Here is a 27,580-nt window from a genome sequence, read left to right on the forward strand (position 1 = left end):
TGATTGCTGTTCTCAGGTAGTGTGACTTTCTCTGCAGGTGTTTGACATTCTGCCCCTCTATGGAGTTCTGCAGCCACACAGTCACCACCAGGTATCTTTCACCTTCTTTGGACATGCTGACATCGTTGCCCAAGCCAAAGCTCTGTGTGAAGTGGAAGGAGGGCCCACCTATGAAATAATACTGAAGGGAGAGGCTTCCCTGGTCAACTATTCCTTTGACACCAAGGATATTAACTATGGATTACAGGTACTACGATACCCAAGATGGAGATTTCTGGGTTTTCCTCAAACATGAACCATAGTTCTTGTCCTTGAATCTCTCCTAAACTCCTGATCATCGTAGCTTCACCATCACCCCTGTCCTGGGTCCCTAATCTGTTTCTCTGATCCCGATCATTCTCTTGCTCCCAACTGTGTACCTGACATTTTCACTTACTTTTCTCACAGTCTCCTGAAACTCAGTATGCTCGACGCCTGTTGGAATCCACAAGTCTGTCCCAACCTGTTTACTACCATTTTCTCACACCCCTCGGTTTACAATCTCTAAGGCTTACAATCACCTCCACACCCCATATCCTTTCATTTGTCCAGTGTTTGCTACTTCATTCACCAGGGTCCTGCTCTGAGTCCCTTTTCCTGTCCCCCTGCCACTGCAATCACTCTACAAGACCTCATCAAGTCAAGCCTAAGTGACCACAGCTGCTCCTCCCTCACTGCCTTGTGCATACACGTCCATCAGGTTCCGATTCAGGAGGTCTGGAGGTGGCCTGATATTTGCATGACTAGCAAGTTCCCAGGTGATGCCAACCCTGCTGGTCTATATAGTCACTGCAAGCAAGGGGTTACTGTTACTGGAACATTCTTGGCTTCTATCACTAAACTTCTATCCCACTTAAACATCTTGCCAGATAAATTTCCCCAAAATTTCCCTTTTATCCCATCAGTCTCTGACCAGATAATCTCAGCAGTATTGGAAAAGCAGTATTTGAGAAAAGAGCATGGTTTTATATCCTATTGTTGCCTCCTCCTGACTCTGTTACCATAGGCCCTCCACCCAACCTCTCCAGGCATCAGTATTCCTGATTTATAAGATGGGAGTGGGCTAGCAAGTACCTGTCTCACAGGAGACTGTGGTTACATAGGTAAAGTCTGGTCAATGTGGTGCATGGGTCAGAGTAGAACCTCAGTCATCGTGAGCTCCTTTCTGTGTCCCCCAGTCAGTCAGGGCTGGGGTCCTATTCCTGGGGAGGATATAGTGAGCCCCTCTACTAATGTGCTCCTTACACAGGAGTTTCCTTGTCCATATTCCCCTTTATAGTCCACTCATATAATTGTGGCCAAGCTGGTTTCCCCAATGGCCCCAGTGCACCCCAGCCCTTCTGGCCTCCACATCTACCCACATATTGTACCCCCATCCTCCACTCTGCCAACCTCAAATCATGCATCCTGCAAGACCCAGCTCAGCTCTATCCCACGGTTACCTTCTCTTATTTGTTATTCCCTTGGCACTTAGGTATAGTCTCTGCTAGAATATAATGTACTTTCTAATTTTTGTTTTGGGATAATTATTAGTTAATTCTGTTCTTTCCCCAATTAGATTCTGTGTTACATACTCAGAGACCATATCTTCAACCAAATTTTAATGATTGGACCCTCATTAGCTTCTGCATGTGAAACTACTGAATTGTGTGTTTATAGATTAAACATTGTGTCTGAAGTCAGATCATCTGGCACTCAGACTTACTCCATTGTGTTGACCAAATAGAATTCCCTTTTCTTCTTTATCTTTGGGATCCTCTGGGCAATTGGTTTCTGCTCATCTCCAAATGTATTCTTTGAAGCAGGTGGACCTTGTCCTTGCTTGTCCTAGGGACCCCCAAAGTGACTTCAGTTTGCAGTTATTAGGCCTACTATATCAACTGGTGAAGAACTGGCTGATCCATTATAGCCATGGTTCCCTAAATAAATGGAAAAATTTATTCCAGAATATTCTGAATTCAAATCTTACATTTTTCTTATAAGACAGAATCCAGAAGGCAAATCTTTGTATAGAAAGCTTACTTCAAGATTTGCTAATTTTAGTTCCTGTGATAAAGAATCTGAGGCACAGAGATTGGATGCTCAGGCCCACTTTCAGAGCTGAACCAAGCTATTAATGAGAAGACGTAAGCCAGGTATCCAGAGGGTCGCAGTCCTCCTACCCCAAGAGGCACTGTATTATGGGTTGAGCAGTATCTATCTCAGGCAGAGTAGAGACCGGATCTGAGGCAAGTTTTGCTGATTCCCCTTCCTCAGGGTGAGGGCAGCACCCAGTGGATGGGGATGGAGGGCCACTCTTCCTTCTCCTCCTCTCAAGCTGTTCAACTATGTCACGGAGCGTGAAATCACACTGAAGAACACTGGGAAAGTTGGCTTCGAGTTCAAGGTCCTGGCTGACCACCAGACTTCATCGGAAAACTTTCGTCCTGGGGTACCACTGATTGTGCCTCTCTCGGTGAGCAAATGGTGGGAGGGACCCACATTCCAACCCCTGGGCCACACCCCAGATACAGGTTAGCATTTCCTGCCAGGATTGGGGAGGGGTGACTTCTTTTTGTAAAATGGAAACTAAAGAACTCTCAGAATGAAGAAAGATAAATAAATCCAGGTCGTCTGTTTATTAAATGAATATTTATGGAGTCCAATCCTAGCAGTTTCCAGGTATTCAGAGGTAGCTGTGAACCAGACAGCTACAACCTATGGAACTGCTTCTTCGTGATAATAAAATCAACTTTATTTCCATGGAAGTCTTCACACTCCCCCCAGTAACTGCCAGGGGCTTCCTCTCCACTTACTACACCAAATAAAGGCAGTTTCTCATTAGCAGATGTAATGAGCCATGTAGGTTCTAGAATAAAAGCAAATGGGGGTGTGGTTCCTTGTCTATATTATGTTGATCTTCCAGTGGTAAGGAACTTTGAATGTTTCACATTATGAAAATGCACAGCATTGCTATAAAAATTATAAAATATTAAACACCATAAGTGATAAATTAACAAGCTTACAGTACACAGATAATGAGTACTGTCATCTTGTCCTTCCCCTAAATTACTTAGGTTATTGCTAGTCTCCCTAGTCTTCATGGATCTGTTTGTCTGTCCCTATATTAATATTATATTATTTCAATGATTATTTCTTTAAAATAAATCTTAGGATCTGTTAGATCAACCCTGTTTTCTTCTTTTTCCAATTTATCTTACCTATTCTTTTGAATTTATTGTTATATTTTGTTTCTCCAACTTCTCTTTTTGTACTGGGGATTGAACCCAGGGCGCTTAACCACTGAGCCACATCCCTCACCCTTTTTTATATTTTATTTAGAGACAGGGTCTCACTAGTTGCTTAGGGCCTTGCTAAGTTTCTGAGGCTGACTTTGAACTTGTGATCTTCCTGCCTCAGCCTCCTGAGCTGCTGGGATTACAGGGTATGTGCCACCACACAAGGCTCTCTAACTTCTTAAGATGAATGACCACTTTTCTTTCTAATTAATAGTGTAAAATGTAAGGCTACTTATTTGCCTGAGTATACCTTCAGCCTTACCCCATAAATATTAAGAAAATGACAGATTAAAAAGTAGAAGTCAATTTTGTATATTTCATACAAGTGAATATTATGATTTTCATCATTTTCTGAGTTCTCTAAAATTACAGTTTTATTTACAAGTATAATTTTAAAATATATTTTTATTTTCAAATGACTAAGATTTTTGCTTTTGTCATTTAAACTCTTATTAACATTCATATTGAGGTGTTTGTATCATGGCCAGATAATATGGCTCTCTCAGTTTCTACTGAGTGAATTTATTCATGTGATTTACTGGCTAAAATGATTTTCAGTGCTTGCCAATGCTTGAAAATAATGTTTCCAAGGCTCCAGATTATCATGAAAGTCTATTAAATTGCCTAAATAATTATAGCATTCAAATCTTCTGTATCATTTTCTGTTTAGTTTTTCTTAGGAGTGGCATATAAAGCCCCATGCATTACTCTATCTATTGTTTTCTACAATATGTAAAAATTGTGTTTAATGCATTCTCTATGTTGACACCAAGGACTTTATGACTGTTGGTGTTTGTTGTGGACTGCATAGTTTCCTATTCACAATTGTCTTTTTGTTCTCTTTTAATGCCTTTTGCTCTTAACTCCATTTTGATCTCAGGGTCCTGATTCCAGCTTCCCTCTGCCTTACATCTATTTGATTTTGTTTTAGGTTTATCATTCTTGAAATATTTATGGTTGAATTTTATTTTTTAAACTTACCAGAATGTTTGAGGTTTTGATAGGAAGATTTGGTGAAGCCTTATCATCAGTAGACTTGAAGTAATTGCTCATTATTTTCTCTATTAGAAAAGTTTCTGTAATGATTTCTTTTTATTCTATCTTTTTATCACAATTGCTACATTTTCCTTGCCTTTTCTCCTCTGGTTTTCTTTTTAAGCATTCACATTTATACTGCTGCTATTAGTATCAATTTATACAACTCTGTAGAGAACAATTTGGCAATATCTGTTAAAATTACTCTTTGAATCAGAAATTTTATTTCATTTCTAATTATCATACATACATTTCCTACATTTGCACAATGTTATTTATAATGGCAATATCAAAAGACCAGAAACAAACTAAATGTCTACCAGGTGGGAACTAGTTTTAAAAAATGTATTAAAACTATGTACTGGAATAACATACAGCAGTTAAAAAGAATACAGCTGTTCTAGATGTATCAATATTCAGTTTATTCTAAGATATATTCTAAAGTAAGAAGGAAAGAAAATATGAAAAACATTGTGTATTATTTGCTATTAATCTGCATTTTAGAATTTTGTGTGTGTATGAAATCTGGATTCAGTTAACTAATGCTTTATTTGCTGTTTTTTGCATCTTTGTTAATAAGTGATAAATGGCCCATAAATTTACTCTTTCATACTGCGCTTGACCAGTTTGGATATAGTAAGAAGAAATGGGGAATTCCAAAATAGTTTGTAAACTAACATGGTTATTTATTTTTTGAAAGATCAGCAGAGCTTGTCCTAATGTCATTTGATCCTTTTTCTCCAGGAGGATTCGTGGGACTCAGCAATAAGTTGTATTCACAGCTATGATTTATTACAGCAAAAGGACACAAAGTAAAATCAGCAAAGGGAAAGGCACATGGGGCAAAGTCCAGAGGAAACCAGGCACAAGCTACCAAGGGTCCCCTCCCGGGGGCTCCCACAGGGCACTCTGAAGTCCCCCCATGAGTTGTGACAACATTGTGAGGGCAGCCAAGGAAGCTCGTTAGGAACTCGGTGCCCTGGATTCTCACTGGAGGTGATCGCAGTAGGCATGATGCCTGGCGCATATAGAATTCCAGACGCAGCTATTCAACATAAACCATATTGTTTGCAGTTTCAGCACAGTGAGTCTTATCAGGGGACTGTAAAGGCACTCCCAAAATCTCAGATGCCAGATGCCAACCCAGGGTCCACCTTGCTAGCAGGCCTTCCTAAGAACAGCAGTCCAGGGCCGCTGTGTTCACCCTTTTCTGCAGTCTCCTGCTTTTGAACTGGGTCTTCTTTTTTTATGAGTCTAAATGGGTTTTTTTTCTCAGTATTCTTTTCCTCTTCTATATACCAGTTTTTCTGTTGTGAAGTCAAATTCTTCTAATGAAAACAAACATTTACAGAGCTCAACAGTATATACGACATAGAAAAATGAGGGGAGGGAGGTCTCCCCACCAGAATTCCATGACAGAACTGGTTATTTTGGAAAAAATCATTGCAAAGTGCTTGACATAAAGCTGAGACACCTCCTCACCCCAGGTCACTGAGCTCAGGAAGAATTGTTTCGTGGGAAACAACAGAATTCTGTGCATTGCCCAAGGATGGGTGAGAAGGAGAGAGAATGAGGATACAAAGATGAATCTTGGAGATACAAAACATGGCCCACTTTGCAACTTGCCTGCATACTGTGTTCCCTTACATACACATATACATCACACACACACAAACACAATGTTCCATAAAATCTGAGAAGGGAGAAGCACATTTTTCCCCCAACAATTTGCTATTAAAAATGATCCTACCATGAATTTCCGCCTTGTTTCTCCTGGTCCAGAGGTGGAAGAGTTTCCCTAGGGAATTTTCTCAGAGGTGGAATTGCTGGGTCATGGCCTATCTGTGTGTCCAACTTTATAAGATGGTGTTAGCATGGTTTTCTCCATGCTTATCCCCATTGATCTCCCCACCACAGGTATATAAAGTAAGTTTTCTTTGATGCATATTCTCATCAAGACTTGGTAAATTTTACCAGTCTAATTTAAGATTTTTTTTTTTAATTCTGATTTTTGCTGGAATTTCCTTAATGAATGAGGAGGGTGAGAATTTTTTTTCCTTGCTACTTTTATTCACTCTTTGTGTTTCCTCTCCACAACATGTCTGTTCATGTGTGTTGCCTGTTTTGCTTTTGCTTTCTTGTCGATTCCTTAGGGCATTCCAGGAACAGATCTCAGGGGAAGTATGTGAGTGCAGAATAACTGGCACAGTTGGCCTCTCGGACTCTCCAGTACCTCACACCTCCAGAAACAGAAGTCTGCTTGTATGTTTGAGTGTTCCCTCTGCTCTTTCTACTACACAGGGTTTTATCAGTTCATGTAAGGAACAGGTGTTGAAGGTTTACTACTTACCTGGCATACCTGAGATCTTTGAAAGGAGCTTCCAGATACAGATCGCTCACCTGGTCCCGGAAAACATTACTCTGAATGGTGAAGGCTTCTTTCCCCGGATCTGCCTGGATCTCCCCAGGAATATTCGAGGTACTACTGCCCATTACGATATTTCCCCCACAGTGGGGACAAAAGGTACATATCAGCTCTGCTTCCTGGAAGGTTGGTGACTGCTCGCTTTATTTGCATGGCAATCCCCTCTAGTTCCCGTATCAATTGCCAAGGGAGGCGAGGACATGAAAGTTGAATTTGACTTGGTGACCTGAGTTTAATGAGACAAGATATAACCTATGGCAGATCCAAATTAAGACCCCTGGACAATCTTGCCATCATTGAATTACCAGGAAATTGAAGGACCAGGAAATTTCACCTTCAAAGGCCTAGCAGTCTGGTGTGTGTTCCTTCCAGCCCTGACCTCTCCCTGAATTTCCTTTCCCAGTAGCATGTGCACAGATGTCCTGTGGATTTAGGGGGGTGGCTGATGTACCTCCAGATATAGAAACCTCAAAACATAAAGAGCACAGGAAGTCAGCAGCCATGGCCCTATTTTGACAATATATCGTTTGAAGCCTAAATTAGACATTATTAGTTGTTTGCCCACGTGCCTAGCCCGGGCTTCTCTGGTCATATGTGGCCCCCAGAGCTATCCTTCTGTAAGAAGACTGACATTTCACTCTGTCAGCTGAACAGTTCTTTCATCTTCCTGACGCCAGATACAGGACCAAGGGACAAGAGAAGCCTCTCACTGTCGTGAGCGGTGAGAATCCACTTTCCCCGTACAGCTTCAGGCTAAGTCCTCATTCCCCAGCCTTCCTCCTACCCCAGGCCCTAAAGTCTCTAGTGCACCTGTTTATGATCATCCATTGAGTTCTAAATGTCTGATCTCTGAAAACATCAACATAAATGTCAATAAAGCTAAGACCACATTCCACTCTAATATCTAGAGTTCCAGCTAGAGGAACATAGCTACAGCATACATATGGTTATCCCTCTGTATCCAGGGGGCATTGGCTCCAGGACTCCTTTGAATGCCAAAATCCATGGTGCCTTATATAAAAAGGCATAGTAATTACTCTAAATAGGGCAAAGAGGAGGGAAGGGAACAGAGGAGGCATGGGGGTAGGAAAGACAGTGGAATAGGAAAGACATCATTTCCCTAAGTACATGTATGAAGACATGAATGGTGTGACTCTACTTTGTGTACAACCAGAGACATGAAAAAATTGTGCTGTATATGTATAATATGAATTGAAATGCATTCTTCTGTCATATATAACACATTAGAATAAATAAATTTTTAAAGACATAGTAATTACATATAACCCATGCACATCTTCCCATATGCTTTAAATTATCTCTAGATTTCTTTAAATTCCTAATATAGTGCACTTGCCATGTAAGAGGCTATTCAACTGTGTTGTCTAAGGGGTAATGACAAGAAGAAAGGGCTTTCTGTATATGTTCAGTACAGATGCAGTTTTTTTTTTCAAATATTTTTGATCCATAGTTTTTAGAATCTGCAGATACAGAGCCTTCAAATGCAGAGGACAAACTGTAATTATCAGGAAAGAAAGCCTTTGCCACATGGTTGAAGACTGGGCACCCAGCCATATTCACCAGGGCAGCAGACATGGTTTGACCAGTAAGGGCTTTAAAACAGTTTAAATCTGAATATGATTAGTCATGCTACAGTTCCCCAGTCTCAGCATCTCCTGTTGTCTTTCAGTAGGCACCTTAATTATTCTGCTGCCTTTGCCCCTCAGAGCATTTGAATTTGCACTGGCTTAATAGTGAATTTGGGAGCCTGAAATCTCTCCACCAGTTGTCTACCCTTCCTTATTCAGGAAATTATGACTTATTTAGAGTTAGTTACAGCAACCTGACCTCAATATATTCTTCTTCTGAACTGAAGATTTAATCAACATGAAAATAGACTTAAGTGACCAGCTGTCTCTGTCGTCCAGCCCTTCAGGGGCTCCAGAGTGTAGGGGTTTCAGTGCCAGAACTGGCAAAGTCCCTCTAAGTTCTTGAGAATCAGCTAGTAGCTCACTCTCGTCCAGTCTCATTAAACTCAAGGAAGTCACTCAAGTTCAACTCACAAATTACCTCACCCTCTGACGTAGGGGAAAACCTGGCAGGTGCAGTATCAGGAAGTTCACTCCCTTACGACTTCATCCTGAGCCAAGAGTCTGTGTTGGGGGCATAAGTCATGTTTTTCTCAGCATCCTGATTCTCTTCCCCTTCCAATCTCCACAGGCAATGAAAAGTATGAAATCTTCTTGAACCAGGCTAGAAAAAACCTGGAAAAAGAGTTCAACAAATATGAAACTCTGGATCACTTTGAGATTATAACTGAGGAAATACCCGAGGACGAATCTGCTGAGGTGAGGCTGGCTTCCCCCTGCACAGGACATGGGCAGAAAGGAGAGTGCATATGTCCACAGGTCCAGTGGCAAGAAGGACATGGCAGCTCGGAGAACAGAGAGAAGAAAGATACAGCCAAGGCAAAGCGGGTGGGGAGGGAAGGTGGGATGAGCCCACGGAGGTGAGCAGCCTCCTGGGGAACGTGGTAAGGGTTTGGACTTTATCCTGAGGGCCCCAGGAAACCACTGAAGTGAGATGCTGGCATAGTTGGGTGTGCATCTTTAGAGGGTACCTCTGGCTGCCTTGTGGAGCTCTGAGGGTGGGGCTTGAGAGGAGAAGAGCAGCTACAGAGGCCAGCTTTGAAAAAGTTGGCACTTTGAGGTAAGAAATGGTGGTGATGGGATTAGGGGTAGGGAGAAACGAGTGGGTTCCAGGAATATTCCAGAATAGTCAGGGATTAGGAACTAATTGGATATGGAGTGAGGTGAGCATGACGTCCAGGTATCTCATTTGGATGACAAGGTAAGGAGAGAGACGATGAGACAGGAAACACAGGTAGAGAAACATGTTTTTCTGGGATGTGGAGGGGACAATTGAGGTCAGATGGTCCATTACTGAGCATGAGATTTCTCTTCATCATCCAGTAGGGAGTCGGAACCACTGCTGGGGTCCTGGGGCAGAGAAAGAGGTTGGAGAAAGTGATTTGAGAGTCATCATTGGTCATTGTCATCACAGGAAGTAGTGGAATTCCCTAGGAAATGTTCAGAATGAGCAGGGAAATGGGTAGATTCAGAAAGGAGCCCTCCTAAAACAGACAAGTGGAATTACAAAGAGATTATATCCCATCTATTTGTGATATATCAAAGTGTATAAATGCATTCTACTGCCATGTATAACTAATTAAAACAAATTTTAAAAAAAATTTTTTAAAAGATTAAACCTGCAATCCAAGGGAAGTTAAATTCAAGGCCAGCCTGGGGAACTTGGCAAGACCCTGTCTCAAAATTTAAAATAGAATAAAAAAGGACTGGGAGTATAGCTCATTGGTAGAGCACCACTGGGTTGCATCTGTAATGCCACAGAAAATTGAAAGAATGCAGCCTGCAAGCACACCAACCCCTGAATTGGGGAGAAGGGCAGCCAGAAGTCCTGGAAAAGTCAGCAGTGCATAAGTGTCACAGAATGGGAGCCAAGACAAGAGGTGGCCTCTGAAGGAAGAAGTGGCCCAGCTTGTCAACAGAGGCTGCAAAATCCCAAAAAGTCCTCCCTCACCATCTCCTCAAATTCCTCTCCTAGTCAGGAGGGCTGCTTTCTCCCTGTCCTCGTCTTTTAAAATGAAAACACATGTGGGATTTTGGGCCATGGAAGAATTATATATGTTGTCTCAGAAGCCCTTAGACTGATTGAAAGCAATTCTAAAATACGGAAGAGGGGTATTGTGGGGAAGATCAGTTACCCCAAAGGCCACCAGGGATGACCTGTTTTGCAGAATCCTGTTCAGTACAGGATGCCAAAAGTGAACCTTGGCACCAGGGATGATCATAATTTGTAACACTTCTAGCATTTACTGAACTCTTACATGAGGCCTGTGCCACGCTGTTAACCTGCATTAGTATCTCATTCAATCCTCTCCCAGCAAAGGCTACCATCATCATCTAACTTGACAGCTATCTGGAGTTTGCAGAAGTAAAGTCCAAGTCCTAAGGGAAGCTCAGAGCTAGGACTTGAATCCAGCCTACCCAGCTGCCGAGATAGGGCTCTTAGCTTCTGCCCTCCCCTGCCAGTCTCCTGGCTGATCCCAAGGGGCAGCAGCAGTGTCTCTCCACCTGCTAATCACCGTCCTGGCTACTCCCTACCAAAGCCCAGGACAATTGTCTCTGGCAGTCTCTCCCATGGTGGGCTTTCTATAAATCTGATGGTATCTGTAGAGCTATGCTAGTCCTCCTGAGTGGGGCAGGGCTGGGCTACTCCTGGCTCTTGAGCAGCACAGAGTGGACCTTGCTGTTCTAGAATCCAGACAACTGGGAACACTGTCCTCTGTCATTGCTGCTCTCCATCCTCCATCTCTGTTGTCTTGTTGTGGGTCCAGTCGCAGGTTACCCTTCCTGCTGGGCTCTTCTCAGAGAGCAGTTATCAACCTTTAACACTATCACCCCCACAAAAATCACTCTTAGAAATTTTTTCCTAATGTTCCCCCAATGAAATATTTTTATTATATGTAAAATGAAATCCTCTTTGAATAGTTTGATTTTTTTAGCTTTTAAAAATATAATTGTAGATTACAGAGAGTTGCCAAAAAAATTGGTAACAAACTCACATAACTAACATAAAATATCTAAACCAGGAAATTGACATTGGTACAGGTCACAGAGCTTATTCAGACTTCACCAGTTTCACATGTTTGTGTGTGTGTGTGTGTGTGTGTGTGTGATTGTATGCCATTATATCACCTGCATAGACTTATTTAACCACTGTGACAATTAAAGTTCAGAATTATTCCTTCACCACAAGGATTCCTTGTGCTTCTTGGAGAAAGTCTTCCAACTTAGAAAGTCTCTCCACAAAGACAAACAATTTTATTGTTCAATGAGGAAAGCCAGGATGCAATTTGTATCACAGGCAATCTGCTGAGAGATCACACTGAGAGGAAAAGGTATATAACCCGTCAGATTCAATCCATCATATAGGTGTCCTTGTACATTCCACATAGTTTACCCTAAACTCACATGGTGATTGCAGTAGCCATCTGTGTTAGCTAGTTGGCTTTACCCAAAAGAGATGCTGACTTCTGTTATCTTGGCCCCACCAAAGCTAGGCTCCCATCCTCCTACAGAAGCTGGGAAGTATGGCCTCCATCTTCCTGATGATGGCATCTCAAAGATGTGGCTCCCTGGTGTTCAAGAAAGTCACAGAGAAAGATATTTCAGGGTCTGGCAAAATGGTTACTTAGCTTCTTTAGAAATTTATATACATTTCAAAGAGATAAAAAGAACTTAAAATCACAACTTTCTAATGCCCTACAGAGCTGGCAGGGAAGAAGTCTCTGCCTTTATTTTTTCAACAGGTAGATCTAAGCCTCATGTTTATAATTCATGCTTGCCCATTACATGCCCTACCTCTATGGCCACACCCACTCTCCTCACCCCTGGCCTTACAGTCTGTTCTCCATTGCTATACTGTTATTGTTTCAAGAATGTCGTATGAGTGGAATCACATAGCGTGTAATCTTGTGAGACTGGCTCTGGAGATTCATCTGAGTTGTGTGCATTGATAGTTCATTCCTTTTGATGCCTGAGTAGTAGTCCAGGATATAGATGAACCAGTTTGTAATTTTCCCCAACCACCTGCATGAAAATTTGAATACCCTAGGTTTACTGCATATCTGTGCACTATAGCCCTTTGGGGGACCATAACCCATTGTAATAGCTAAGATCTTTCAACTCCCACAAGAACCATTTTTAATCTCTATTTTGTTCCCCATTAAGAATGCATGTTCCAGGGCTGGAGATGTGGCTCAGTGGTAGAGTGCTGGCTAGCATCAGGCCCCAGCACCACCAAAGAGAGAGAGAGAGAATGTATGCATGTTCTAGAAGAACTTTCTAAATTGCTCTTCTCTCTTGCTCCAGTTAAGTGCTCATCTCCAGATGGAAGTAGAGCGGCTTATAGTCCAAAACTATGCCTTAGAACATCAGAAAACAGTTAGCCCTGATGCAGCAGAGGACACCGGCTTCATCCACTGGAGTTGCCGCAGACTATCCAAGTGAGTGCCCTTCGGTGTTGCAGTTGATGGAAAGTGTGGCAGAGAAAGCATGCAGTGTCCCCTGAAATAATGGCTGATCATCTGGGAATGAAACCCACTCGCCTCGTGTTATCTGCAGTCCTTTTGCACCCAGCCAATCTAGCAGGGTCCCGCCGCCTCAAGTCAGAAGACTCCAGCTGTGTCTCATAGACAGGCCCCATTTCAGGCTCCCTGGAGGAGCCACGCCACACACCTTCTGAGATGATGGCTAAACAGTGCGGGCCTTGGGGGAACTATGCTGTTTCTAGTCTCCATTCTAGTGGCCTTCAGTTGTTCTCTACCCTGGAAAACAAAATTGAGCACAGGAGGCAGGAGGGACCCTCAGACTCTCTTACTTTGAAAGTGTCTGGTAAGGACAGCGTGTTAACTGTTTCAGAGTCCACCTGCCCGAGTACATCCTGGACTTTGGCTACATTGTCATTGGTGAAGTCCGAACCCACATCATCAAGATTACCAACACCAGTCATTTACCAGTGTCCTTCCATGCAGATAAGCGTGTCCTTCATGACACAGGTAACCAGGCCGGGGAGACCCTTTCCTGTTGCACTTTGTCCATTTCCAACAAGGACCCCACCTATCTGCCCTCTCCTTCTGGAGCAGCGTCTGTGCTTCTGCTGGGATCAGCAGTTGGACTGGCTGGGTCACTTTGTGATAGTTGGAGCGGTCCTTCTGCCCCAGAGGGGGTCTCTAGAGCCGTGCCTGTGTGTTGTTTTCCTTTCCCCCAAAGAAATTCTGTTTGTGTTGGTCCAGGCTTCAGTACTCAGCTAGATCGCATTAAAAATCTGCCTTATTGTGAGACGGAAACATTTGAAGTGAGATTTGACCCACAAGGGGCTAATCTTCCAGTGGGAAACAAAGAGGTCCTTCTGCCCATCAAGGTAAGATGGGCCCACCTGACCCTCCACACTTCCTGCTCTTCTCATCCCTAGGATGATCCAGTTATGATAGCAAACCTGGGATTCTCTCCCTACTCCCATGCCACATGGTAAACAGCAACCTTTTGTCTACTCCAGGTGGTTGGAGGGCCAACAGTTTACATCTGTCTCAAAGCCAACGTGACCATCCCAGCTATGACACTGTCCTGTGGAAAAGTGGAGTTTGCCACAGTTCAGTGTGGACAGTGCATAATAGAAACTATTCAGCTTTCCAATCATCTCCAAGTCCCTTGTGAATGGTTTGTCCAGAGCCAATGTCCTGTAAGCAAGGTAAATGAGTTGTGGCCATTGGTCCCCTTTTCTCCATCTCCATTGTAGCCAGATTTGTAATTCTCAGCCCTTCTATTGATCATTTCAATCTCCTGCTCAAAGACCTTTTATGGTAGCCAGTGTCTGGGCCCTAAGCCCTGCATTGAAGGCTCTATCAGACCATGATATCAGGTCAAATGTTCTGTTCATCTTTGCCCTTCTAGAATCTACACATTCTCTGACACCTGGGAGGTACTTGGGAACTGTAGGGTAAGTGAGTGGATAATAGAATGAGTTCATTTTCCATGGAAGATTATCTAATTTCTAATATTTATAAACCAGCTGGATAAACACATTCCAAAGTATTTAAGAAGGAAACTTCGTGCTGAATTAAAGCCAAAGTCTCGGACCTTTGAAATACAACCCACCTCTGGAGTCTTGAAACCTGGTGAGAGGTCCAATGTGCAGGTGAAATTCATACCAAAAGAAGAGGTGAGTTTGAAAGAAATGTGCCTTCACTGAGATTTTCTGGATCTCTTTGAGCTTTGCTCAGAGTCTGTGCTTGCTTGAGTCTTAAGGAAAACTTTGACCTCACTTTCTGAATAGGGCATTTCAGGCGTTTCTGGTTCACATAAGAGCTGAATGACCTGGTGTTCTGGAATTGGCAGATCTTTTTTTATTACTATTATTTATTTATTATAATTTGTTATACACGATGGCAGAATGCAATTCATTTCTTATTACACATATAGAACACAATTTTCCAAGTCACTGTTCACAAAGTCTTTTCACACCATTCATGTCTTCATACATGTACTTAGGGTAATGATGTCTAACTCATTCCACCATCATTCCTACCCCCTTTCCCCACTCTCTTTCTCTCTCTCCCTTTTGCCTTATCTAAAGTGCCTCAATTCCTCCCATGCTCCCTCTGCATCGCCATTATGAGTTGGCATCCTCATATCAAAGAAAATGTTCAGCCTTTGGTTTTGGGGGATTGGCTAACTTCACTTAGCATCGTATTCTCCAACTCCATCCATTTACCTGAAAATGCCATGATTTTATTCTCTTTTAATCCTGAGTAATGTTCCATGGTGTATGTATACCAAAGTTTCCCTATTATCTACTGAAGGGCATCTGGGTTGGTTCCACAACTTAGCTATTGTGAATGGTGCTGCTATAAATATTGATATGGCTGTGTCCCTATATAGTATGCTGTTTTTAAGTCCTGTGGGTTTAAGCCAAGGAGTGGGATAGCTGGGTCAAATGGTGGTTCCATTCCAAGTTTCCTAAGGAATCTCCACACTGCTTCTGGAATTGGCAGATCTAACCAACACATCAACTTTTATCAGCAGGCCTGGCTAGTGGATTTCTGCCCTTATAGGCTGTGAATCTTTGAGCCAATCACTGAGCCTTACTAAGCCTCAGTTTGTGTATAGACAAAATAAAAAATAGTATTATCATATATCCAAAAATTTTTTATTGCTGCTGGACACTGTGGTACATACCTATAATCACAGTGACTCAGGAGACTGAGCAGGAGAATTGTAAGTTTGAGGTCAGCCTCAGCAACTTTATGAGGTTCTAAACAATTAAGTGAGACCCTATCTTAAAGCAAAAAATAAAAAGAGCTGGGAATGTAGCTCAGTGGTTTAAAAAAAAAAAAACTCATTACAATTTTGAAATTCAGTAAGCTCCAAAAAGCAAGGTGGGGGTGTGGTTTCATTAGTTATATATCAAAACTTACTTTGGCAAAAAGAAAAAAACTCATCCGACAGAAGACTATTTTGATTTTATTTTATTTTTCCCATTTAGTTTTCAGAGTCAAACATTGCAACTGCAGAAATGTTACTGTTTGATTACAGAAGACCTTCCTGGCACTCTTCTGAGGGCACTGGGTGACACAGTGCACTATGCACTGCATTTAACTTTTTAAAAGCTGAACTTGAAAGCATCTGGCCCCTGGGGTTCCCAATAAGTTATTACTGACCTGCAACAGCCACCTCTTAGGGTCAATTCAAAGATTAACAGATTGAATAAAATAGGCATCATACTGCTCTATATCCAGTTGTTAGAGTTTAGATGAGGTTTCCCCCAAAAGCTCACATATGAGACAGTGCAAGAAGGTTTGGAGGATAAATGGCTGGGTTACAGATTTAACCCAATCAGAGGATTAATCCCTGATGGGATTAACTGGGTGGTGGCTGGCTGTGGGTGGGGTGTGGCTAGAGGAAGTGGTTCATTGGGGGCATGGCTCTAGGGTATATATTTTGTATCTGGAGAGTGCAGCCAGTCTCTCTCTGCTTCCTGTTCATCATGTGAGCTGCTTCCCTCTGCCTCACTCTTTCTCCATGATGTTCAGCCTCACCTTGAGCCCCAAGGAATGGAATCTGCTATCTGTGGATTGAGACCTCTGAAACTGTGAGCTCCTAAATAAATTTTTCCTCCTCTACAATTGTTCCAGTCGGGTCTTACAGTTATAGCAACAAAAAAAAAAAAAAAAAAAGCTGACTAAAGCAACAGTAAAAGTCTGCACAACTATAAAGTCTTACCATCAGTAGTCATGATAGGAAGAACTTCCTGGTGAACTGCCTCCCTGAGCCTCACAAACATTTGTTTTACAAAGACCATCAGCATGAAACTACTCCTAACCAAGAATAAAGAAAAATAATAAAACCCTAAAACCAGAAATATTCTCAAGAAGTTACACCAGAAAGACTTATTTAAGCCTAAGGCATTTGAGAGATGTTTTCCTCTATTCTATTCTTTTCAAAGACAAATCAGTGTGAACACCTAAGTGAACTCCCATTTTCCTGGTAGTGGCTTTAAGGAAATGCTTAATAATGTATAGTGAGAAAGAAGATAAGGATGTGACTTCATATTTCACTCTAAAATGAGGCCCATATTCCTACCATTATCAAAATCTTCCTAACCCTTTTAGAAAATAATGAATAATATGCTTATTATTCCTAGGGAGTCTTAAAACTGTAAAGGGATTTACTCAAATTTGGGAGGTTTTTTTCTCATTATTGAATGAGGGAAATATCAGTAAATGTTTTTAAAAATAGATTTATTTAGGCATTTCATAAGTATTGAATTGGAATTGGTCAAAGTTAATAAAATGTTTCTATCGATTGGGAGACCTGGCTGGGTGTAGTCAGGGAATCAGTTTGCCTGGAAACCAGCATAATCCACATCTGCATCTCCATCACCACCAAAAGCACAGAGAAATCATTTGGTGTCCACACTAGCAACTCTGTATGGCATGATACCGTGTATTCAGAATACTCCATGTTAGGAAGTGAATGAAAGATTTTGTTATAGTTAAAGCTTCGTCCCAGGGTTTCAAGAACTGACTTCCAGACCACTCACGTATAATCGAATCAAGCCTTTATTGAAGAGCACCGGTGGCGGCTGACCAGAACATAAAGCTGTTCCCCTGATCAGCCCCGAACAATTGCAAGAGCACTCCTTATAAGCCTGAAAACCGCAAAAGGGATGTTCAGGGGGGTCTAGCCAATGCAAGCAAGCCAGGTTCCAGAAGCGGGACAGTGCAGTCAAGCGGAGGGAAGCCTAACCAATCACAGCCCAGTCAACCCAGTTACAGAAACAGAGCCCTGTTACCCTAGTTTCAGAAACAATACCCCATTAGTAGTTCCGTATTTTTAAAGGTTTCTATAGCAAAAGGAAAAGAACATCTGGCTCCAGTCATGACTCTTCTACTTAGCATGGTTGTTTTACAGGATGAAGTCATAAAACAAAATGGAGTCACATTTGCTCCTACTATCACAGTTGTCACAAACTGCAATTAAAATATGGAAGTTTGGGTCATAAGGTGCTAAGTCCATAACTACATAGAAAACCCCCTTAGCCAATAATTGGATTTTTTCCCCAATTTATAGATAAGTCCATACATATTCCTTCCATCTCATGTCTGCCCGGTAAGCTAACATAGTTAAGTGTTCTTCACATTGTGAAGCCATTCACAGCCCCACACCCAACCCTTGAGTCCAGATATATCAGAATGTCCTGTTATCGGTTTTATAATGCAGAATCTTCAGCCCAGCTCTCCCCCCATGGAGCCAGGATCTTTAGGGATGGGCCTATGAATCTGAATTGTTAATAATGTAATAAGATTAGGAACTACTGAATGGAAAGTACATTTCTGTGCCATTTTGAGAAAATGTGAGTAGGTATGTATCACTGTCACCTGGCATCTGATTGTAATTCTACCAGATGGACTGAGTGCCATAGCTCTGCCATTCCACCAAATTCTGGGGTGAACTACAAAGTACACACTTGAGAATCATCCCTCCCTAGGAGCAAAGGTCCCAGGATGCTTACACAGGACTTCTGAGAATCACTGCTAGTGGCATGCTCCCAACAGGTGTTACTTCCATGCCAAGCAGGGTCCACAAAATGAGAGCCTTCAGGCCCAGAGGCGAAAATAATGGCAAGTGCAAGTCTGAGCACCTAGGAAGTTCTGAGGGAAATGAGGATAACACTCAGAGGGACTGCTACAAGTGGTGAAGTTCTCAGTGCTGTGCCTGGCAGGCTAGATACCCAGCATATAAATACCCAGTGATATAAATGCCACTTTATAAGAAAATTTCTAAATAGGATAAGTTTTGTCCCCTTAGCAGTTTTTCAGTTTTACATAACATATAACAGATTTAAAAAATCAGATGTTTGTTTTGTTTTTGTTTTGCAGAAATTCTACAGCCAAACCCAATTGTTCCATATTGGTCAGAGCCCTCAAAAGCTCTCATTGCGGACATCTGGGCAGGGTCTGGAGCCACGCCTGGAATTTAGTCCTTCCGTTCTGGAACTGGGACCACTGCTGCCTTATACCTCTGGAGATGAGGCTGAGGTGATAGTCAAGAATCCCTGCAGCTTTCCAATTGAGTTTTACTCCTTAGAATTTGACCAGCAATATCTCTTTGAAGAAAAGGTAAGTACAGGCCGCAACCAAACTCAATTTCCCGGCACATGCTGGGCCCTGCCATGTACTTGTGTTCTCTCTGTGTGGAATAACTTCCTCCTGATCTTTCCCCTCTCATTCCCTTGAAGCCTTTCTTGTCAATTTAGTCATCACTTTGCTGTGGCCTTTCCTGACCTGTTTCCCTTGCCTGATCAGAATTCATTGTTTCTTTGTGATTCCAATATACATTTTTTAAAAATAATCGAAAAACTAATGCATATTAATTGTTCAGATTCAAACAGTAAAAAAAATTATATACAAAAACTTTCCTGTGTCAGTATATTTGAAGTGAGTTACTTGTAGGCATCCTGTATTGAAGATGTTTTAAAAATATATTCTGCCATCTCTGTCTTTAGTTGGTTTATTTAGTCCATTTACATTTAATGTGATTATTGATATCTTAGAGCTTAAGACTGCCCTTTTGATTTGGGGGTTTTTTTGTTCTATGTTTACTTTTTCCTGCCTTCCTATCATCAGTAAAATTTCATTTTTATTTACCTGGACTGTTTTTGAGTGTATCTCTTTATGTAACATCTTTAGTTGTTGTTCTATATTCATACATATGTGTGTATACATATATATGTTGTTGTATATATTACTATATATATAATATATGTGGCTTATAACCAACTGGTATTGACATTTTATCAGTCTAAATTATACTAGAAACCTTTTCTCCCTTTATCTCTCCCTTTACCCTTCTTACATTTTAATATAACTGTCTTAAATATTTCCTTATATCAGACAGCATTATCATTTTTGTTTCAACTCTCAAACATAAATTAGAAAAATTCAAAGGAGAAGAAAATGTATTTATCTTTATACTCTTTCATTGTTCTTTCTTTTTTCTCCTGGTATTTCAAGATTTCTTCTTTCTTCATATCCTTTCCATTTAGAGACCCACCTTTAGCTATTATTTTAATGTAGTATGCTGGTAAAATAAAAAATTCTTAGTTTTCCTTCCTTGAATCTACAGATTCAAGAAAGGAAAAATTCTTAGTTTTTCTTCATCTAAAAATGTCCTGATTTTCCCCTTGTTCTTGAAGGATTTTTTTCCCACAGGATATAGATTTCTGGAACAATGGTTCTGCCGGTCCTTGAAAAAATATGCCAGTTCCTCCTGGCCTGATCTAATGAGAAATCCAACGTCATTTGAATTGTTTTCTCTCTCCATGGATAAATGTGTGTATGCATATGCATTTGTGTGTGTGTGTGTGTGTGTGTGTGTGTGTGTGTGTGAAGTTTTCTCATTGCCTTCAAGAAATTTTCTGTGCCTTAATTTATAGAAATTGGACTGTAATGTTTCTTGGCATATATTTCTTTTGATTTATTCAGTTTGGGACTTGTATATTTTCTTGAATCTGTAGATTCTTATTTTCCCAATTTGGAAATTTTAGCCATTACTTCTCGCCAGCTGCCCGCACTGACAAGATGATCTGGGTTCAAAGGAGCTGGCTGCAATATTAAACTAAGAAAACGACAAAAAAAAAAAAAATCACACAACCCAAAAGTAGTTTTCATGTCGAGGGTAGAACGGCTTTGCAACCTTAAGGGTCAGTTGGAAAAGAGAGCGTGCATCCAGAATCTATTTTTATAGGGGGGACACACACAAAGAAACTTTGATGGAATGTTCTTCACCAAATAAGGCAGGGTATAAGGTTTCAAAGGTGGAGTCTTGCTAAGTGATGTCTATGGTCAGCAGATTGACTGACATCTTGGCAAGTCACACCCATCTCAGGTGCTGTGTGGGATCACAGGCAGAGCGAGAGCAGAGGTGCATATACGTCACGCAGCCCAATCAGCATGCACTGCCAGACCTGTCCCTCATATAGCTACAGTGCGTGTAACTCACACACACAGCCCATGAATGGCTCACAATTACTTATTTGAGTACTTTTTCAGCCCTACTCTCCTTCTACTCTACTTCCAGGACTTCTGCAGTACTAATGTCTGGTCTTTTGTTAGAGGTCACAGTTGAAGCTCAGTTTGATTGTAGACAGCACCCTTAGCTCACATTTTCTTCATATGAGTATCTTAAACGTGCTACTACATCCTTTGCTGGTAAGATGTGACTGCACATGAAGTCTGATACTGTATTTGCTGTATGTTACATTAGCCTAAAACTCAGAGACTTAAAACAATAAGCATTTGTTATCTCATGATTTCAGTAGGTCAGTATTTGGAGATGGCTTAGTTTCCTCTAGACCCTCCCCCACTCAGCCTTTGAATCTTCTGTCTGCCTTGTTGCCAATGTTTACACCCTGCCTAATGTGCATTCTGCCCCCAGGAGTGTTCTCAGAAACAGAATCTGCTCCTCTAGAAGGGAATCTTTTCATTAAATATTTATAAGATCCTCAGTGCTTAGGTGGGCACAGCACCCTCTGTGGTGCATCAGGTTCCATGGAAAGCACAATCTGAGACTCTGAGATTTACCTCTGGAAGATGTATTAGATGCACTCTCAGGAGCAACACCTATTCAGGGAGAATAGAAACCAGAATGGACAGACAGAGATGATGAGCAATGAGGAGACTGCAGTGGAGAACTTAGATCTAACTGCACAAGGAGCTCTGGAGCTGGGTTAGCCCTTCCATGGTCCCCAGCAAATGCAAGTTGGCCACCTTCGTACCCCAATGTCCACCAGTCTGGTATGTTCCTTCCCTTTCCCACTAAAAAATGCCACCTCTGTCCTATATAAATTTCTAATATGGATGGATCTACACTGAGCTCTTTCTTTATTCTCATTGCTCACTTTTCAGCCCCAACATAGTACCACTCTGTCTTTTACTGTAGCTTCATAATAAGTTCTGGTACCAGGCAGGGCAAGCCTTCCCTTTATTCTTCTTCACCAGTGTTCAAACTTTTCTTGGTCCTTTGTTCTTCTATAAAAATTTTAGAATGAACTTATTATCAGGGGCTTTCAAACAAGTAAAAATGATGATCTTAGAGAAGGGTTACATAACAAAACAAACTCTCACACCAATAAATCAGGTAGAAGAGGAAGTACATGTTTTTTAACTTCATTTTACTGTGTTTTATACATATACGTATGTCTTTTCCTTCTCAAAGATTTATAAGGGAAAAAAACAGGCTCTCCAATTAAATTTTAATTTTAAATAAATGACAAATGTTTTTTCAAAGTATAAGAATATTCAAATATCACATAGAATATATTTACACTAAAGGAAAGTATTTGTGGTTTAATCTGAAACATAACTTTAACTGGGCATCATGCGTTTTGTCTGGCAGCCCTAATATATATTCACACACACCACACACAGACCATTTAATACCATTTTACCTTATTTCCCCTGGATCCTCTATTTATGAGAACTCTAGTGTAATATGCGCCATGCGCCACACAAGGTCATTTTGGACAGCAGTCTCCTAAGGTTGTATTGCCTAATGATATCTGAGTTTGTGAGTCCACTGTATGGTATTGGTAAAACAAAATCCCCTAACATATTTCTCATGTCTTATTCTTAAGCAGTGCATGATATTTTTTTAATGAATATGTCCCCCAAAGTGGATACTAGATTTCTATACATTTGTCATTGGAAAAAGTAAAACAGTATACATTATTTTCAAAGCAAAAAGAAAATTCTTTGCCACATGAGAAATGTCCAGGCAGACATGGAGCAAAATAAGGATCTTGAACCCCCCATAAGTTCAGGGTTCAGCCCTACTTTTTAGATCTCTCCAAAGCAACCCCCCGTGAAATCCAAGAAGTATTTCTACAAATTTCAAGCCTCAGGTTGGAACAGAGGTTTCACAAGATCAAAGAACAAAAAGAAATTTCAGTATGACCAACAGCAGTTCCCGTTCTCCCCTTGAGCAGATCTTGCGACAACTGAAGGGCTATGACTCCTACAACACCCTGCTGCTGCCACCCCGCAGTCCCGGAGAGAAGCTGCCCCCAGAACTGTATGAATACTTTAAGGAGGTGAAGAAGTCAAAGGAAGAGCAGATGAAGGCACAGGAGAATGGTGAGCACTTACCATGGCGAACTCTGGGCCCCAGCATTACCCCTGAATTACTCCGCAATTACCAACCAATTACAGAGTACCTGCCCGATGCCAGGTGCCTTCTGTAACAGGACCCTTCCAAAATGGGTCCTGTTATCCCCAGGTCACAGATACAAAGACTGGGGCAAATTCTGCTCTCACTAGAGTTCAGTGTGGTATTGAGATTTAAAAAGAGCTAATAGAAGGGCTGAGACTGAGGCTCAGTGGTAGCACACTTGCCTGGCATGTGTGAGGCACTGGGTTCATTTCTCAGCACCATATTTGAATAAATAAATAAATAAATAAAGTCTGTCAACAACTAAGTTCACACACACACACACACACACACACACACTCACTCACGAGCTAACAGAGATAGAAGAATATTTGCTAGACATTCCACTCAGGGCTTTACATCTACAGATGAGAAACTAAAGAACAGAAAGTCTAAGTCGACAGTTTTAAATGGCAGAACCAGTCCCATCTTTTTGACTCGCAGAGTTCATAACTGATAGCAACTCCACTGCCCCCTAGGGGTATTTATTGGTAATGCAAAGTAATGTGTTGAGTAATGTAGACGTTCGTGCCCTAAAAGAAGTAGCAGAGAAATTCATACAAGAAATTTCATACAGCAAGCCCATCCCTGTGCTCAAAAGCCAACCCTAGAGCTGGTCTGCTCTCTTAATAATCTTGTCTTTTCTGGCCCAGCACCCTGAGTCATCCCATCATCTGCTTGGGTCCTGTCATATACTTGAGCAGCCATCACGTGGGTAATTATTTTCTTCTAACCCTCATATCACCTCCTCTAGATAAGAAACCCTCATATGAGCCAGGCGTGGTGGCGGGAGGCTGAGGCAGGAGGATCTTGAGTTTAAAGCCAGCCTCAGCAAAAGTGAGGCCCTAAGCAACTCAGTGAGACCCTGGCTCTAAATAAATATAAAAGAGGGCTGGGGATGTGGCCCAGTGGTTAAGTGCCTCTGGGTTCAATCCCTGGTGCCAAAAATAAAAAGAAGCACCCATATGAGCAGAGATGTGTTCCTCACTTATAAACCCATGACATGGAACGGCAAATGTTACCCTACAGCACCCAACAAATCTGTGCTGTTTGAGGGAATGAGCTGTCCTCTGGCCTGCCTCGTGGTCCCTCAGGAAAGCAAGGCTAGTAAATGCTCATGTGACCGAGAAGAGGGCTGGCCCAGCCAGTCATGTGGGTTGAGCACTGTGGTCGTTTGCTAGAGCTACCCTAAGAAATGCCAGCCAGGTGGCTTAGCCAACAGGAATTGACTTTCTCACAATCCTGGAGGCTAGAAGTCCAGGGTCAAGGTATCAGTAGTTTTGGTTTCAGTAGTTTCCTCCTGTCCTCCCACTGTCCTCCCACTGTAGGTTTTTGAGTCCTAATGTCCTCTTGTGCTGACACCAGTGGACCAGGGCCCACCCTTGTTCTGCTTTAATTGCCTGTCTGAAGGCCTTACCTTCAAATACAGCCACATTCTGAGGTGTTGGGGCTGAGGAGTTAGGACTTCACGTATGACTCTGAAGGCACCCATAACAGGCACCTTCCGTGTTGCAAACACTGAGTTGAAATGCTGGGGGGAAAAATCAGAGGTGAACAGCCCTGACTTTGACAGCTCACAGTCAGGAAGGGGACAGAGGAGAGAGTTAAATTTAGAGGGACTGTCCCATGGCTGAGGCAGAAGGCTGCAAGGGGCTGCCATGTACAAAGGACGTCATGAGGGCAGAGAAGGACCTTGTTGTTTTCATGGTCTCTAAAGACCAGAGTTATAGGTGCAGTTTTCCATTTGGCCCAGTGGAAAGTGGTCTGGAGCTAAGGCTGAGGAGTGTGTGGTGACTCCAGGAAGGGGCACTCTCCGCGCTTCTCCCAGCATCCGTTCACTGTGCACTCTGCTGTAGACCGTCCTTGTCTGCTTCCCGGGCCCCTCCAGGGAAGGCCATCTGCCTCATTCACAAGAAGCCTGAGGCTCAACCTTCAGCTCTAAACAAAGACGATATCTTGCCCCAGGTGAAGGGACCGGCCTTTGTACAATTCTAGCCCACAGAGACACCGTGAACCAGGCACAGAGGAGGGTGCTGGTCTGACAAAATGGCAGGTGTGCTTAATAGTGACATGGGAAATGCTCATGAGAAGTCAGGGAGAGAAAGCGGGCTACGGATTGGAATGTACCATATGATCCCAAGTAGAGTTCTGAAAAATTCAGAATTCAAAATCCAAGAGGCTGCAGCCCTCCTGTGCTGGTATTATAAGACTCAGCTATGATTCCTGTCACCATTTCTTTGTCTCTCTCAGTATCTTTATAGGGCTAAACTTTATAACTTTTGACTCTTCTGGATTTTCCAAATTTTCTGAGCAAGTGTATAATTTGGGTATCTCAACAAATGTTAAAATATAGAAACCCTATGCACAGAGAAGCTTCACAGTCCAGGATGATGGTGGCCTATCCAGCGAGTCTCCCCATTGTCAACTCCCTGGACCCCCATCGCCCCTGTGCCCCTCCCAGCTCCTCCCCCTGTGTTTGCATCTTTTTTCCCCCTTGCAGAAGACGAAGATATAACCATTTCCGACCAGGGAACCTCCGCCAGCACAAAGCGAACATCACTCAGCCGAGGGATCTCTGTCACATCCTACCTGGAAGAGCGGCACTACCCTGACCTCAAAATCTACCCAGATGAAGAAGAGGATGAGGACAGCCTGGAAAAGATAGTGTTTCAAAGTAATAGAGCATTTTAATGGTTGGGGGCCAGTTCTCTCCAAGCAGAAATGAGGAGATAGTTCAGTGTCCTGTCACCTTTCTCCATGGATATCCCCTCTGGGCCCCCTAGTACTGGCTCCCTCCTTCTGGAGAGGCCCCAGTCCACCCTCACATCATGCCCCAAGCACAGACCTCTGCTGGGGAGCTCAGCATATGGCCCATTCTTCTTGCCACGGTTAATTGCATTTTAACTAGGCTAAGTATTAATCTGAATCTTTAATGCTAGAATTTCAACGGACAGGAGGGAGGCTGGAGAGCTATTCTGGGAAACTGGAGAGCATTCTTTCCAGTGTCCCTCTAACTGGAGTCCTCCTCTTGACCTCCCAGTTTTGCAGTCGCATCGTCTGGCATGTATTTTCCCCAAAGTACACAAGACACCGAACTTACGTTTAGAAAATTAGTTTCATCAAAACTGGGTTCGTGAGGGCTGTTTGTTGCCTGTCAGGATGAAGCACACACTGCCTTGCCAGGTGCCTGCTCAGGGAATAGGAATCCTGAGCCAGGCTAACAAGATCTTGAAAGAGTTAAGTTGTCATTCTGGACCCTCATCAGATTTGCCAGGTGAATAAATTCAAGTGGAAGAATGCAGTGGGAAAACAGACCAAGACAGAAGTTCTTGGCTTCCATGCCTCATGATTAATCCCACCAAGATCAGCCCCTAAGTGGCTCCTGGCCGCCCCTGGCAGCCTTTCCCCACCCCATACATGCTGGCTGTGTCCCCATCTTCCACATCTGGGCTCTCCCAGAGGCAATGCCAGACACCTTGTGAAGACAGAAGCACACCCCAGTGTTCAGGGTGGAAAACCTGGGAACCATCTAGATGCTCGTCAGTAGGGGAATAGTTAAATTATGACAAATCCTTACAATGGAATTTACTTAGAGGCTATTTAAAAAGAAAATAAGATCTGTATTTTAATAAATGAAAAGCTACTAAAGATACATTATGTGAAAAAGCAAGCTGCAGAACAAAATTTAAGATATCATCCCAATTGTCATTAAAACACTGAATGTGTTTGGGTGACTGTAAGTATTTGGCCACATACTGCCCTGAATACCATATGTATCACTCTGCCTCTTGCTTTTCTCCATTATAGACATCCCTCCAGACCAATGTTTTTGATCTAAATCAAGGTTTGGTCCTACTGTAACATCCTGGGCTCTGTAGGCCACGCTGTCTCTGCTCCAGCTACTCAGCTCTGTCCCTGAGCATGGATGGAAGCAGCCAGGGACAGTACCAGCCAGAGGGCCATGGCCATGTTCCAAGGGAACTTTGTTTACAAAAACAAGGAGCAGGACAGATTTGGCCTACGGGCTAAAGTTGACCAGCCTCTGCTATCTAGGTCATTATTTCTACAACTGCTCTGTATGAATCCTATACTCTGACTATGCTATCATTTAATTTCCCATGATGTTAGAAATTTAGCTGATCGCGAATATTTTGTCACTCTAAGCAGTCCCTCTATTCATACAAATTTGCTTTTTATTTTTCAGCAGGGGAGATTCCAGATATACAATTCAAATCAGAGTGCCTTTTTTAAAAAATTTTAAATGATATGGACAAATCTCTGGCCAAAAAGAATGTTCTCATACACTCTAGGTGGGGACGGCTGTAGCGTGTGCCATTTAACAACAGCATTTTAAAAAGAAAAATTCATCCCCACTGCCACCAGCCCTCGTGTACATTCTGGGTGTATTACACATGCATACACACATGCAGATATGCATGCATATTTTTGTTTTG

General features: G+C 42.2%; 1 protein-coding gene across 1 annotated transcript in view; it reads left to right on the plus strand.

The window, feature by feature from the left end:
* Hydin (HYDIN axonemal central pair apparatus protein) overlaps positions 1-27,580 on the plus strand; it is a 316,785-nt gene that overhangs the window by 186,299 nt on the left and 102,906 nt on the right. Inside the window, exons 26-37 of the mRNA XM_076838342.2 lie at positions 38-247; positions 2,357-2,494; positions 6,654-6,831; positions 8,998-9,125; positions 12,732-12,865; positions 13,281-13,417; positions 13,655-13,782; positions 13,918-14,109; positions 14,431-14,580; positions 18,800-19,039; positions 22,906-23,053; positions 25,627-25,800. Of these exons, the coding sequence (XP_076694457.2) occupies positions 38-247; positions 2,357-2,494; positions 6,654-6,831; positions 8,998-9,125; positions 12,732-12,865; positions 13,281-13,417; positions 13,655-13,782; positions 13,918-14,109; positions 14,431-14,580; positions 18,800-19,039; positions 22,906-23,053; positions 25,627-25,800 (1,957 nt within the window). The remainder of the gene's footprint in view (positions 1-37; positions 248-2,356; positions 2,495-6,653; positions 6,832-8,997; positions 9,126-12,731; positions 12,866-13,280; positions 13,418-13,654; positions 13,783-13,917; positions 14,110-14,430; positions 14,581-18,799; positions 19,040-22,905; positions 23,054-25,626; positions 25,801-27,580) is intronic.

Source organism: Callospermophilus lateralis, chromosome 18 (genome assembly GCF_048772815.1).
Source record: "Callospermophilus lateralis isolate mCalLat2 chromosome 18, mCalLat2.hap1, whole genome shotgun sequence".
In the NCBI taxonomy this organism is placed as follows: Eukaryota; Metazoa; Chordata; class Mammalia; order Rodentia; family Sciuridae; genus Callospermophilus; species Callospermophilus lateralis.